General features: G+C 41.8%; 1 protein-coding gene across 7 annotated transcripts in view; it reads left to right on the forward strand.

The window, feature by feature from the left end:
- Window positions 1–295: 295 nt before the first annotated feature.
- Window positions 296–15,498, forward strand: part of LRBA (LPS responsive beige-like anchor protein) — a 427,307-nt gene continuing 412,104 nt past the window's right edge. For all 7 annotated transcript variants that reach the window (XM_030563560.1, XM_030563562.1, XM_030563561.1 and 4 more), the window contains exons 1-2: window positions 296–572; window positions 924–1,380. In XM_030563560.1, the coding sequence (XP_030419420.1) occupies window positions 1,159–1,380 (222 nt within the window). In that variant the 5' untranslated portion in view covers window positions 296–572; window positions 924–1,158. The remainder of the gene's footprint in view (window positions 573–923; window positions 1,381–15,498) is intronic.

Raw genomic sequence — 15,498 nt, forward strand, 5'->3', positions numbered from 1 at the left:
GATCAATAAACGAACACTGAAAATGAATCCCCCACGAGGAAGCTTCCCCGGCCGCTCCGCCAGCGGCTAATCCCGGGCCAGGAGGCAGGATTAGGTGGCTGCTGCGCAGCAGCTTCCGGCCCGGCGACCACCTGCCCCTGCGCCCAGAGCTCCCGCCCTGGCGGCCGGCCGCTGCGCGCGCCGCTCACCTGCGCTCACCTGGGTGTGCGCGGCCTCCGGCCCCCGTGCCCTGCTCTGCGCCCCGCCCGCCTGCCAGTGCCTGGCCGCGCAGGCGCACGGCTTTTCGCCCGGCAGCTCTCCCGGGGCTCCGTGCTGTCATGGCGGCAGAGAGCAGCCGCGTTTGCAGCCTGGGCAGGAAGACACGGGGCTAATTGAGACCGCGGGGTGAGGCAGCGGTGGCTGAAATTTTCGGCTCCTTCCCGCTCTAGGAGCGGCGGGTGCTTCTCCGCCAGGGGGGCTAGCGGCGAAAGGGTTCGCGAGTGGGGCAGCAAAGCAGCCCGCTCTCAGCCGGGCATTAAAGCACCCCCCTCGCCCCAGCCGCGCGGCGCACGAGACGCGAGGAGGAGAATTGGGTGAGCCTGAACTTCCTTCCTGAGTGGTTTGTCGTTGCACCTGTGCGTGCACAAGCGGGCGAAGGGGCAGCGGGCTCTGCACGCTCAGCTGCGGCGGAGGTCCGAACCCGGGAGCTGGAAACACGGAGGGAATGGAGCCGGGCACTGGGCGCGTCGCCTTGATTCCCCTTGAGAAACCCAGCGCTGTCTGTGGGGCAAGTTCTAGGGGGCGGGGAGAGATGGTTGCTCTCCGGCTGCTACAGTCCCTGTTTTGTGGGGCGGGGGGGGAGGAGGAGGAGGTGGACCATTGGTAACTTGGGGGGACGTCTGCCTTGCAGGGGCTTTCAAACGACTGGATGTGTTGCCTTTCAGGGCTTTCCGTACCTGCCTCGGGGCAGTGGGGCAGCTGACCCAGCCCTGCTGTGGAGGAAAAGCCAAGCTTGGGCGAGCTTTCTCCACACCCCGTGTACTTGGGGTGTTTCGCAAGTTGGACCTGAAGAGAGAGTGAGCAAGAGACCCCTTTCCCTGCCCCTGAAATCGCTCCTCATTGGCTGTGGCGGCTGTGCCTCTGGCATCTCAGCTAGTGGTAATCTGAATTGAGCTAGCTATGGCTAGCGAAGGCAAACAGGTTCTTCAGCCAGCAGGTGATGATGGAGGAGGAGGAGGTGGAGGGAAAGGAGGAAGTGCTGCTGAAGTGGGGAGTACCCTGCAGCCCTTGAACCCAGGAATCCCTATCCGAGGCATCAGGATGAAATTTGCAGTGCTGACGGGACTGGTGGAAGTTGGTGAAGTATCCAACAGGGATATTGTAGAAACTGTATTCAACTTGGTAAGCAGATCATTTTTCTAATGCTCTTTCTGGAGGTGAAAGTGAAAGTAACAAAATACGCAAGCAAGAGAAGCAAGTAAAAACTCTGGGCACACTTACATTATTTCCTTTTCTGAAAACTCTTTTTTTCACTTATTTACATTCTTATGAAATACTTACTAATATATTCTGGCTAGATTCTCTTTTTTTCTGCTTACAACTTTTGCAGATGTTAAAGGTAATATGTCTATGCATTATAAATTAAGCTTTTAAAAAAATCTACACAGATGTCAATCTCATTTGCCTTGAGGGAAGCTGTAGCTTTTCCCAGTAGTAATTGAGAAACACATCAGTGTAATGTAGTATACATTGTTGTTCAACATGTTCATTTTTAATTGAAAAAGTATGGCAAACTGTGTTAAGTCTTTTAAAAAACTTTTCCGTGAAGGTATAATGTTTATGGGCCTGTGTCATAAACAGATAGCTAAGGGTTAATGTCTTTTTCACCTGAAGCACCTGACCAGAGGACCAATCAGGAAACAGGATTTTTTCAACTCTGGGTGGAGGGAAGGTTGTGTCTGAAGTCTTTGTTTTCTTCTGCCTGCTTTTCTCTGAGCTTTGGAGAAGTAGTTTCTGCTTTCTAATCTTCTGTTTCCAAGTTGTGAGTACCAAAGAGTTTGTTTCTTTTGTATTTACATGTCTATAGTTGCTGGAGTGCTTTGATGTGTATTCTTTTTGAATAAGGCTGTTTATTCAATATTCTTTTAAGCAATTGACCCTGTATTTGTCACCTTAATACAGAGAGACCATTTGTATGTATTTTTTCTTTCTTTTTATATAAAGCTTTCTTTTTAAGATCTGTTGGAGTTTTCTTTACTGGGAAACTTCAGGGAAATTGAGTCTGTACTCACCAGGGAATTGGTGGGAGGAAGAAGTCAGAGGGAGGTCTGTGTGTGTTGGATTTGTTTGTCTGACTTTGCATTCCCTCTGGGTGAAAAGGAAAGTGCTTGTGTTTCCAGGACTGGAATTACAGAGGGTGGATTCCCTCTGCTTAGATTCACGGAGGTTGCTTCTGTGTATCTCTCCAGGAGCACCTGGAGGGGGGAAGGGAAAAAGGATTATTTCCCTTTGTTATAAGACTCAAGGGATTTGGGTCTTGGGGTCCCCAGGGAAGGTTTTTCAGGGGGACCAGAGTGCCCCAAAACACTCTAGTCTTTTGGGTGGTGGCAGCAGTACCAAGTCCAAGCTGGCAACTAAGCTTGGAGGTTTTCATGCTAACCCCCATATTTTGGACGCTAAGGTCCAAATCTGGGACTAAGGTTTGACAGCCTGTCACTAAAGGCTGTGAATGAATAATCCTTTTTCTTTCCATTTATGCATGGAATTTTCATATTCTAAGGTGGTGGGAAAGCTATTTTATTTAAATATAGGTGTCAGTCACACTTACTTTGATTATTAGCAAAATTGTTGTTCACATGGCCTTTCAATTTACAAAGTAACCAGATGCATGCCATATTGATTCTGCACCTCAAAACAGCAGTAGCTTGAATTAAGAATACAAGTGTTTTGTTTTTTTTTTAAGTATTTATTTAGGAAGTTTTAACAAGTTTACAAATTCTTGCCATGCAAACATTAGAGAGAAAACAATTATGAAAACTGAGCTTTTGTTTAGAGAAACAATATAGTAAAACAGTAATATTAATCATCAGATCTCTCTCTGTTACAGGGGGTTACCATCTTAGAGTGAGCATCTTTACACTACCATGACATGTGGTTTTACCATAGATGTTTTTAATAGTTCATAACAAGCAATAATGAAAACTGAATGTATTTCTTGTTCTGAGTAATCTACAGCACAATGTTGTAATGAACTCTCAATACCATGTTAAGAAAACAGTTGGTCCAGTTTTGCCCGAATGTTTAACTCGCACTATACAGGGTGCCCAAGTGTTGGATGTGTGTGTAACTGTTTTTCTTATTACATTTTTACAATGGAGCTCTACTTTTACTTGTGGCCTCTAGGAACTGCTTGAATATGGATAATGAATATATTGGTGGTAGTTTTAGTTTTTTGTGCTTGCTTTAGATAGATGTCTGAGATTGCATGAGGCTTCTGTTCTGACAAACCAGGAAGTGGGAGCACATGCAACAAGTGTAAAACTTGTAACAAGAAAAGGTCACTGTTACTGCAGAAAGTATATTAGGTGTTAATTACTATCTGTACTTCAGTTATTTTGTTAGCAATATGCTTTTGTCTGTACTTTGGAGCTAATCTTAACATCTACATTTGTTAGGTCTGTCTAATGGCTTTTGACAGTATCTTAATTTGATTAGCCCTTCTTTAATGTATAGTTTTCAATAAATTTGTCTGGATTTTCAGATTAATAAAATATTTCCTGTTGACATGTTGTTTTAGTATTAAAAAGTTACAGGATCAAGGAGAGAAAACAAATGAGCACCAGAATATTTGTGAGTTTAATGTACACGTCCTAAACTTTAGAGAGGAGTAGGGGCAAGCCATAATCAGTGAGTTTCCATAAATGCCTCATCTAGGAGACACTAAATTCAGTTCTTAAAAGTATACTTTGCAAATGCATATTCTAAAGTAAACTCAGCTTTAAAGCACATGGAGGGGAAGGCTCATAGGGAATGGCTGGTGGAGTCCTCTTTATTTAGGGCTCTCAAGGGCAAATGTGAAGTTCCACCATATTCTGGCACATTGCTTTTCATACTTTGAGGATCCTTAGCCAAAGGTGAGTTGTCAGGGAGTAGCTGGGAGAGTTTGAGCAAAATTGCAGGAATGCAGAGGCTACTATTCCCTCCTGCTGCTCCATTTGAGTTCCTCAGTCCTCCCCTGCCCACTCTACCACAGGGAAGCATCATTTAAAGATAGTGGAGAGCCAGTGGCATTGGAACCCAGGGTCCCTACTGCTCACAGAACTTAGATGGCTTCTAGGACACTCTTTCATGATCAGAGTGCAGTTCAGGGGAAGATGAGAAGCTAAACCACTGTTAATCCCCACTGAGAAGCTGCATCCAAGCACCACACCTTCTTCCCTTTAACAGCTTCACTTGTCCAAAGCCATAATTTCTTAAGAATTTAAGAACAGGCATACTGGGTCAGACCAATGTTCCAGCTAGCCCATCCTGCCTTCTGACAGTGGCCAGTGTCAGGTGCTTCAGAGGGAATGAACAGGCCAATTTGTCAAGTGATCCATCCCCTATCATCCAGTCCCAGCTTCTAGTGATCAGATGTTTAGGGACACCCAAAGCATGAGGTTGCATCATCCCTGACCATCTTGGCTAATAGCTGTTGCTGTACCTATTCTCCATGAATTTATCTTGTTCTTTTTTGAACCCAGTTCTACTTTTGGCCATACAACATCCACTGGCAATGAGTTCCGAAGGATGCATTGTGTGAAGTAGTACTTCCTTTGTCTGTTTTAAACCTGCTGCCTATTAATTTCATTGGGTGACATCTGGTTCTTGTGTTATATGAAGGAGTAAATAACACTTCCCTATTTGCTTTCTCTACACCATTGCTGATTTTATAGACTTTTATCACATCCTTCTGTCATCTCTCTTCCAGCTGAGAGGTCCCAGTCTTTTTAATCTCTCCTGATACTGAAATTGTTCCATACCCCCTAATCATTTGTATTGCCATTCTCTGTGGTGTTTCCAATTCTAATATCTTTTTTTGAGACCAGGCAACCAGAACTGAATGAAATAGTCAAGGTATGGATGTACCATGGATTTATATAGCGGCATTATATTTTCCGTCTTATCCCTTTCCTAGTGGTTCCTGACTGTTAGCTTTTTTGATTGCTGAGGCACATTGAGTGGATGTTTTCAGAGACCTATTCACAATGACTTCAAGATCTTTTTTGAGTGGTAACAGCTAATTTAGACTGCATCATTTCGTCTGTATAGTTGGGATTGTTTTTCAATATGCATTACTTTGCATTTATCAATACTGAATTTCACCTGCCATTTTGTTGCCCAGTCACCCAGTTTTGTGAGATCCCTTTGTAACTCTTAGTTAAGTCAAAAGCAGACTGCAATCTTGAGTAATTTTGTATCCTCTGCAAATTTCGCCATCTCACTGTTTACCCCCATTTCCAGATCATTTATGAATATGTCGAACAGCACTGGTACCACTACAAATCCTTGGGACTGTGCCGTTTTCTGCTCTCCACTGTAAAAATGGTCTGTCTATTTCTACCCTTTTTGTCTCTTGTCTTGTAACTAGTTACTAATCTATGAGTGTCTACTTCGCTTAAGAGCCTTGGGCAAAGGACCGTGTCAAAGGCTTTCTGAATGTCAAAGTACAGTGTATCCACTGGATCCTTCTTGTCCACATGCTTGTTGACTTCCTCAAAGAATTGTTCTCCAACATATCATGTTCATCTGTGTGTAAGATAATTCTGTTCTTTACTGTAGTTTCAACCTATTTGCCTGGTAGTGAACTTAGATTTACTGGCCTGTAATTGCCAGGATCACCTGTAGAGGCTTTTTAAAAATATTGATGTCACATTAGCTGTCTTCCAGTCATTGGAAAACATAATCCCAACTATGCATATAAAACGATGGGGGTCTAAATTTAGCTGTTACCACTCAAGAAAGAGATATTGGAGTCATTGTGGATAGTGCTCTGAAAACAGTTACTCAGTGTGCAGTGGCAATCAAAACAGCAAACAGAATGTTGAGCATCACTAAGAAAAGGGGTAGATAATAATAAGAGAAAATGTCATTGCCCGTATCTAAATCCATGGTGTGGCCACATCTTGAATACTGTGTGCCATCTCAAAAAAGATATATTGGAATTAGAAAAGGTTCAGAAAAAGGCAAGAAACATGATTAGGGGTATGGAATGGCTGCCATATGAGGAGAGATTAATGAGACTGGGACTTTTCAGCTTGGAAGAGAGTGATGACGGGGGGCGGGGAGGTGATAGAGTACCATAAAATCATAACTGGTGTGGAGAAAGTAAATAAGGACGTGTGTTATGAGATGGAGTAAATAACAAGACTTAGGGGTCACTAAATGAAATTAATAGGTAGCAGATTTAAAACAAACAAAAGGAAGTATTTCTTCACACAAAATGCATAGTTGACCTGTGGAACTCCTTGCCAGAGGATGTTGTGAAGGCCAAGACTATAACAGGGTTCAAAAAATAACTAGATAAGTTCATGAAGGATTGGTTCATTAATGGCTATTGGCAAGGATCATTTTCCTAGCCTCTGTTTGCCGAAAGCTGGGAATAGGCGATGACTTGATGGTTACCTGTTCTGTTCATTCCCTCTGGGGCACCTTGCATTGGCCACTGTTGGAAGAGAGGGTACTGGGCTAGGTGGACCTTTGGTCTAACCCAGTATGGCCGTTCTTATACTTACTCTCTTGTGCTGATCGAATTTGAAAAGTGACTTTTAAGAATGTTGTGATGTGCTCTGTGTCTCACTTACTTCCAGAGCAAATTATCTAATAACTTGTAAAAAGAAGTCTGCCCTTCTGTCAGTCCTGCAAATTCAGCTTGGGATCTGAATATCCTACTGTGTTCCGTAACTAGTAATAGATTCTTCAGGTTAAATTTTAGCCTTCTGTAGTGGGTTGTACATAAGTAAATGAGGACAAATATTTTCCCCCTGAACTGGGTTTCATTCATTTCACTAACTCATAGCCGTATTAGTTCAGCAGTGGTGATAGGAATAAAAAATCCAGGGGAACCATATTTTTGTTACCAAAGCAAGCAGACTTTGAACATGCACAGGGAGCAGAACTGAATAGGAATGTGTCATTACATAGTCACTGTTCATAGCAGAACTACACTCTAAAGGAATGCTTAAACTAGGATGAAAAGTGGATTTTTAAACACATTCTCAGACTTTCATGTAGCCTGGGCAATTTGTCTTTTACCATGTGCTAGCTGGTTAAGGGAGAACCCTGTGAGGTTCATCTGCCCCAGCAAAAACAAATGAGCAAAGACTTGACATTCCTGCTGATTAAGATTTAAAAAAAAAAAAAAAGAAATCATGGTTTTAAAGACAACTTTTGAGGCTTTCAGTCTACATTATAAAGAAGTATAAAAAATTCATAAGCCCAATTTTTAAATATCCTTTGAAGGTCACTTATAAAGAAAATAGAAATCCAGTCAAGTGATAATGCTGGCATAAGTAACAATAGTTCAGTCTAGTTATGCAGTAACTCCAAGTGTGCTGAGGACAAAATCTTTAAGCTTTGCACATAAATGTATTGGAAGATTCCAATATCTACTGAGTTATACTTCCAGCATGCTTGTCAAAAGAGTTGTTCATCCCTTGACCACCACTGGGACACTGCTACACTCTTAAAAAGAACAGGAGTACTTGTTGAACCTTAGGGTATGGTGTGAGTGTGGTCGCAGCGTCAGCGCTGGGAGAGAGCTCTTCCAACGCTGCACATAAACCACATCCTCTACGAGTGTTGCTTGCAGCGCTGCGGCACTGATTACACTGAGGCTTTACAATGCTGTATCTTGCAGCCCTCAGAGGGGTATGTTTTCACACCCCTGAGCGCGAAAGATGCAGCGTTTTAAAGCGCCAGTGTAGCCATGGCCTTAGTGACTAACAAATTTATTTCAGCATGAGCTTTTGGGAGCTACAGCTCACTTCTTCGGATGCATAGAATGGAACATACAGACAGGAGATTGATACATACAGAGAACATGAAAAGGTAGAAGTATGCATACCAACAGGAAGAGTCTAATCAATTAAGAAGAGCTATCATCAACAGGAGAAAAAAACTTCTGAAGTGATAATTAAGATGACCCATAGAAGGTTTGAGGAGAACTTAACATAGGGAAATAGATTCAATTAGTGTAATGACCCAACCATTCCCAGTCTCTGTTTAGGCCTGAGTTAATTGTATATAATTTGCATATTCGTGTTCAGCAATCTCTTTGGAGTCTGTTTTTGAAGTTTTTTTTGTTGCAAAATTGCCACCTTCCAGTCTGTCACTGAGTGGTTAGAGAGGTTGAAGTGTTCTCCCACGGGTTTTTGAACGTTATGATTTCTGATGTCAGATTTGTGTCCATTTATTCTTATGCGTAGAGACTGTCCAGTTTGGCCAATGTACATGGCAGAGGGGCACCTATAAAGATGTGCATCTTGCAATATCAGTCACACTCCTGTGTAGCGATGCCTCCTTTCTATCATGGGGCAGTATTAGATATAGCTGCTATTTTGGGTATCTTTTTCTGCAACCATAGTAACAGACTGCTGAAATCTTATTCATTGGTCAATATTTGTTAATAGTCCCTAGTTATGATATCGCTTTTCAGTAGATCTCAAAGCGTGTTACGAAGCTATGCCACATTAACTTGTGTTGAGAAATAGACATCTATATGGCAAGATCCCTGACTGTCTTAAGCAACTAGCATTGCATACTTGCGGTCATCCCTTCTGATGGGATGAATGTGGTGTGTGTAATCGGGGACTGGGAATTTGTGCCAGGGTTTTGCTCAGGGTTTAAGTTGACTAAGCATTTCTCCAGCAAACGCAAGCAGGTCAAACACTCTGGTCTGTCTTTGTTGCTCTGATCTGCTGCATCACCTTACCATATGTAAGTTATAAAAAAGAGGAGGACAAGAACTGGTTTGCCCATGTATAAAGGAAGAGGACCACTTTTTGGCACTCCTTAATCACTTGGACATAACACTGTCAAAGCTGATAGACGGACAGTTATTTGGCTTGCTTCTCTCCCCTTTTCCCAGTCTGTATGCAAAGGTTGTGATCTCTGGTGGGCTTTCTTTGAAAGGCCTGTCTTTTTTTCCCAAGAGGCAGATAAACTATTGGTCCTAATTCTTTCATACATGTAAAGGTCTTCCCCAAGAGATTTCAGGATCTTGGCCATAGTTTCTACCACAATTAAGAGCAAGCCAATGAAGGCAAGCTAATGGGCAAATGTGATGGCAGAAAAAAATTGCTGGCTTTTTTTTTTTTTTTTTTTGGGTAAGGAAATGTATCAGTATCTCAAGAATGTGATATACTGTCTATATTTGTTCATTAGCCGGTTCATTTATAAGCCGACCCCACCACCCCCAAGATAGTTGGGTAAAAATAGCAAAAACTGTATGACCCGTTCATAAGCTGACCCTATATTTCAGGTGTTGACAAACTTTGGCTCCCGGCCTGTCAGGGTAAGCCTCTGGCAGGTTGGGATGTCTTGTTTACCTGGAGCATCTGCAGGCATGGAGCCCTCAGCTCCCTGTGGCCCCGGTTCAGTGTTCCCAGCCAATGGAAGCTGTGGGAAAGCTCCTATTGGCTAGGAATGGTGAACCGTGGCCACAGGGAGCTGAAGGGCTCCACACCTGCAGATGCTCCAGGTAAACAAAATGACAATGTATTAGAGTTTTCTTAAAATCATCAAATTTTGGTGTAGACCCGTTTCTAAGCTGACCTCGCTTTTTGATGCATTACTTTTTTACCAAAAATATTTGGCTTATGAACAAGTATGATGGTAATATATTGGCTTTGTATTGAGGAAGAAGGCTATGGGAAGGCTAGTTCCCATAACTTAATGAGAACAAACAAAAAAAACGCACAACACTTGTCAGACCATCTCCTTCTGAAATTAATTCCAGGGGCTTCTTTTTCTTGTCAAATTCTTACTCCACTGGGACACATGCATAATGGGTTTATGAAGGAAAAATCAGGGTTTTTCCTTATAGAAACTGTTTCTTTTTAATTTGTATCCAATTGTGAAAAAGGAAAAGCTGGAGCAGATTAAAATAAAATGAGCACCTTTACATTTACCACAGCTGTCAAAGTAGACCACTAGTTCCTCAGTAGGTGTGCATTGTTTGGCCTAATGAATTTTTGTAGCTTGTTAATGTTTTACTGTGCTAATCTAGTTTCAAAAGCAGCATTTCAGATTCAATGAAAGTGTCTGTTGCAACCAAAGCATAATCTCCTCTCTGTCAGTGGTGATTTACCCTCTAGCTATAGTTATCCCTGTTCTGTCACTTCAGCCTAACTACAGCATGCATGATAAGGTAACAGGTTTTTAGCCAAGTTAGGTTTGCAGTCTAAGAATCTCAGTAAACTAGTCAACTCACTACATTTTATATGGTTATGCATAACTTCAGCTGTATGACCTGCCTTGATTTCCCACCAGTCAATGTGAGGCATAGAGCTAAAACTCAATTCAGTACTTGCAAAATATTTCCCTTACTGTTCTTTCTGTTGAATTTAGCATAATATGAACCCACTAACTCTTAATCATGGTGGACGCGTTTGTGCCAAGGATGACCATCTCCTTTCTCCTCTCCTTCCTTAGTCATGCCGAAAATGAATTTGAGCGTGCTTGTGAAGTGTTGTGCTTCTCCTTTTCACTCCTCAGTTCTGTTCCCCTGTGTACTTGAGCCGCATGTTTATGCTCCAAATCCAGGGATGATGAGAATCCAGTAACAGAACATGATTATCTCATAACTTTAGTTTAACAGTGTCTATCTTGTGGTGTAAATGAGACCTAATTGTGCCATGAACCATGGCACAGGCTGGGTCAAAATCATTCATACACATTTGCATAATCGATTTTCAGCACTGACATTGAGTCACATACATTACCCCATTGAAATACCTTACACAACTACAAATGCGTGTACCATTATGATGGTGTATATGGCTTATACAGGTGTTGGGGGAGAGTGTTACACCTCCTTCCTTTAAAGGAAATACCACAGCTACATTTGCATGTGCAGTAATTCAGAGAATTTGTCTGTGAAGAAAAGGGCTGGGCCTGGCTCTTATTAATACTACAGCATACATTAAATGGGATGTACATATAATCTTTAGCTATCTGTCTTACGGAGCTAGCCTCACCTTGTGGGACAAAGGAAATACAGTTGAAGAAAACTTCTTGACCAACTAAAACTTTGGCTTCTAAAAAGCCATCCCCTTTAAGTTAATTAGGAATGAGTTTGTTGGAAAGCTTTTGAGCACATGGTTTAAAACTCTGTGGGAAGACTTTGTTTTGTTTTTTGTTTTTTGTTTCTACAAAACTACTAAACATATTGACAAGTGTAATGGAACTTCAAGGAGTGCTGTTTCCATACATGACTGTTATGGCTGATGTGTCACAATCACCCATGTAAATCCCGGCTGTTTAACCAGAGACTTCCTTAGGTTAACTTCTATTGACAAAGCAGCAAAATCAATTTCTCTTCTCTTCTCCTTCAGATATACCACAGTCGTACTTAGCTCCAAGTTTACCTTCCTGATATGATTTTCTCATGGCAGTCGTTCATTGGAAACTTTACTGGTTTAACCCTTCACTGTCTTCAGAGGTCAGTTCTCTGAAGCTGTTGACACCCTAAACTCTGTATTCATCACCTGTGTAAAGCAGTGGTCTGGGTTGAAGACCCATAACGTAGAGATCTTTAACACTTTCTTAACCACCAAAGTATCGATAGGTTTTTAACATCTAAGACAGCTGAGATACTTGGTAGATATCTAATTTACAAGGAGGAGTACACACGTGTACAAGAGCAGAGTTAAGGTTCTTAGGGATATTACTTGCTTTTCCATACGTTCCAGTATTTTTATGTGTGGTTTTTTTGTGTTTATCTGAATGTTGAATTCCCTGTTTCTGGATTTTCAAAATAGTAACACTAAGCACTCAAATAATGTTCTTTATCAAAGGGTCTCGAAGTGCTTAACACTTGCCTTCCAACTCTCCTAATGAGGTAGGTAAGCTTCCTCATTTTGCAAATAGGAATTTGGGCATTGAAAGGTTGTGCCTTTCATGGGAGGCAATGCAATCTAGCAGAGTACGTACCAAGCAAGGAGGTTGGCTGCTAATTCTGATTGTAACAAGACTTCTGAGGCCTTGAGAAGGTCATTTAACTGCTCTGATTCTTAGTTTTTCCATATTTAAAATGTGGATAATGCTTTTTTACCAGACAGATGACTTGTAAGGCATAATTAAGGCATTCTGAGATCCTAGGGTAAAAGGGTGAAGCAGGATAGTCTGCCCCTTTTTATACCATGGGGCCTGGGGCAGTCAACCCTGTTCTGAGGTAGAGCCCTGTTAAGAACAGGTTGGGGCCTTGTAGTTTGCCTCACAAGTACTTGATTCCTAATAAAGGCTTAAAGGTGTTAGTTGAGGGAGGAAAGCTACAGGAAGCAGGTTGACTCCTGTGGCAGGCAGCAGAGCAGGGAACCTGTAGGGAATAGATGCAACTGCAGAAGACCTCAGATTACCAGGGAAGGGACAATTGAAGTGCTGAATTTATGGTGTTTGGAAAAAATAAAGCAGAAACACTGAAGCAAAGGACTAGGAATGCGATGTCAATTTGTTTCTGATCTGGGGAGACAGGCCAGTAGCCTACAATACTGTAGAATGCAAAATGTTAAGCCAACATACTGGAAACAGATTTCGGGAGTTTCTGGTGCTCTGCCCTCCTCCTCAATCTGCTAGATGAAATTTTTCTTGTACTATTTACCTTCTCAGAACTGGCCCAAAGCTTCTAATATCTGTATGTATAGCCTGTGGACTTTTGTCTGCACTGTATTATTCATGTAGCTTTTTCTGGTAGCATCCACAGTCTGTTGTACAAACCTAAAATAAGGTACTTTCAGTGCTAGTATGAGTATAAAAAAGACAGAATAGAGGGAAAGGATGCATCATGTGTGAGGTGAAGATTGTACACAATAAAACAATGCGACCTAATAAACTAACATTGTGACTTACCAAGTTTCTTAGGGCTAGTCTGCACTGGCAATGTTAAAGCGCTGCCGCAACGGCACTTTAATGTGGCTTGTGTAGTCACGGTAGAGCGCTGGGAGAGTGCTCTCGCAGTGCTCTAAAAAACCACCTCCATGAGGGGCATAGCTACCAGCGCTGGTGCTTTACAGTGCTGAAACTTGCTGCGCTCAGAGGGGTGTTTTTCACACCCCTGAGTGAGAAAGTTGCAGCACTGTAAAGTGCCAGTGTAGACAAGCCCTTAGTTAGCCACTATCAGTCAGCTACTTTCTTGCAGGTTTTGATAGGAGTGGGACTTCAATATGTCGGTCTTTCTCATTGCATAGTACCAAGAAATGTTTTAAGAGATAGTTGGGGATTTGAATATGAAGAAAGTAGTGGTTTTGTGGACCAGGAAGGGCATTCCATACTTAGGGGGAGGCATGGAAGAAGGCACAGTGATAACTATTGAAATGGATGAACAGTGTCAAGATTGGCATCAAGGCTGGGAAATACGGGGAGATACAGAAAGAGCTAAAGATTAGGTTATTAGGAAAGGGCAGAATTGTGCAGGGTGTTTGAAGGAGAGAACCAGGAAGTCTCCACTTGGTAAAGTGGAAGTAGGCAGGTTTAAAACCTGTGAGGGCAGATCAGATTGATAGCTAATGAGATTTTTGACAGCTGTTTTATATGGACTGTCAAAGCTGCCAGTTTTTGAAGACTACCAAATATGTTTTGGTGTCTTGATTTGAAGTTATATGTCAGATAAACCAAAATGTCCATAGTGTATCTTGCACTATCCCCACATACACTCAATTTTTCCATATTAAAGGTAAATGCAGTAATCCCTTCCTAAAAAAAAAAAAAAAAATCTTCATTTAATACGGCATTCTAACCTGATTCTTAAGAAATATAATTTGGAAATGGCATTTCTAGTTTATTTTTTTATACTGTCCAAACATTCTTTATGATGATTTAATGGGACAGCTGCATGATATTGTTGCATTAATCAATCTCTTCAGATTTGTCATTAGATGTGAAATAGCTACTTGCTACTCTTCAGTGTTTCTGTATGAGAGAAGATTTAAGATTATATTCTGGCAAACTGCACCTTGCATGCATTGAATTTAATGCATGTATCTTTTAAAAAAGTTTCTATTTATTTCAAGTGGGTCAATCTGTGGGGAAAAAAACCCACCTTGTTCGTAATTCCTAATTACAGTTACACAGTTGGCTAACTTTCTACCATTCAAGTATCTCCCTAAACGCCTTGATGCCTTTTTGGCCTGCTCATATTAGTTTGTATGAGGGTTTTGGGTATTAACTTGACCTAATTATTAACTTCTTAATTTAGATTTATTTTGCTTTAACTAATTCTTAATTTTGTACTGCAGATCCACTATTGTACTACTGTCTCCAATTACATGACCGTATTGTTGCCTTTTAAAACTTGTTCAGTGGTCAGTCTTTTCTATTATGATAGACATCCAGCCTTCATCTAGCTGGGAACCCTGTAGGAGATTTGCCCGGAGTCTGAGGGTCCTACTTCATGTGCATAAAGCAGAAGACACTTGCTACTTTTTTTTTTTTTTTTTTTTTTTTAGTACAAAGTATCGCTAGTGGACACTATGGTTTTTAACCTGCAGTACTCCATATTTAGGGCAGATAGTTCTCAAACTTCCTCCCTACAACCACCACCATAAGCCCAAACCTGCCAACTGGTGACACCATATGAACAGTTATAATTACTACTCTTTCCATTTCACTGCAGTTTCAATGCTGGCATCATAATCTTACAAAGCTTTCCCAAAAGCTAGCATTTATATAGTGCTGTAAAGTTCCAAACCTTTACAAACGGTTAAGACATCGGCATATAGTTTCAATTGAGAAACAATTTGTGAGGGGAAACAGTAATATCTTCCACTGCAGCATATTCCAATGAGGTTCTGAGAATGAGGGATGAGTCTTCTTGTAGGCATGTTTTTTCAATATGTACTTGGAGAAATCTACAGTTTTTTAGAACTGTCAGGTGGTAGGTGATTGGGAACAGCCAGTGGGATCTGGGAGTGCTCTGTCTCTCCTAGAAGTGCTCAGCCCTTTGGGACTGACAGCTGGAGCTCTTCCCCCCCCCCCCCAGTGAGCACTGACAGCCTGAGTTGTCAGTGGGGTGAGGAATCATAGAATATCAGGGTTGGAAGGGACCTCAGGAGATCATCTAGGCCAACCCCCTGCTCAGTGCAGGACCAATCCTCAACTAAAACATCCCAGCCAGGGCTTTGTCAAGCCTGACAAAGGAAGGAGATTCCACCACCTCCCTAGGTAACCTATTCCAGTGCTTCACCACCCTCCTAGTGAAAAAGTTTTTCCTAATATCCAACCTAAACCTCCCCCACTGCAACTTAAGATCATTACTCATTGTTC

Source organism: Gopherus evgoodei, chromosome 5 (assembly GCF_007399415.2).
Source record: "Gopherus evgoodei ecotype Sinaloan lineage chromosome 5, rGopEvg1_v1.p, whole genome shotgun sequence".
Taxonomy (NCBI): domain Eukaryota; kingdom Metazoa; phylum Chordata; order Testudines; family Testudinidae; genus Gopherus; species Gopherus evgoodei.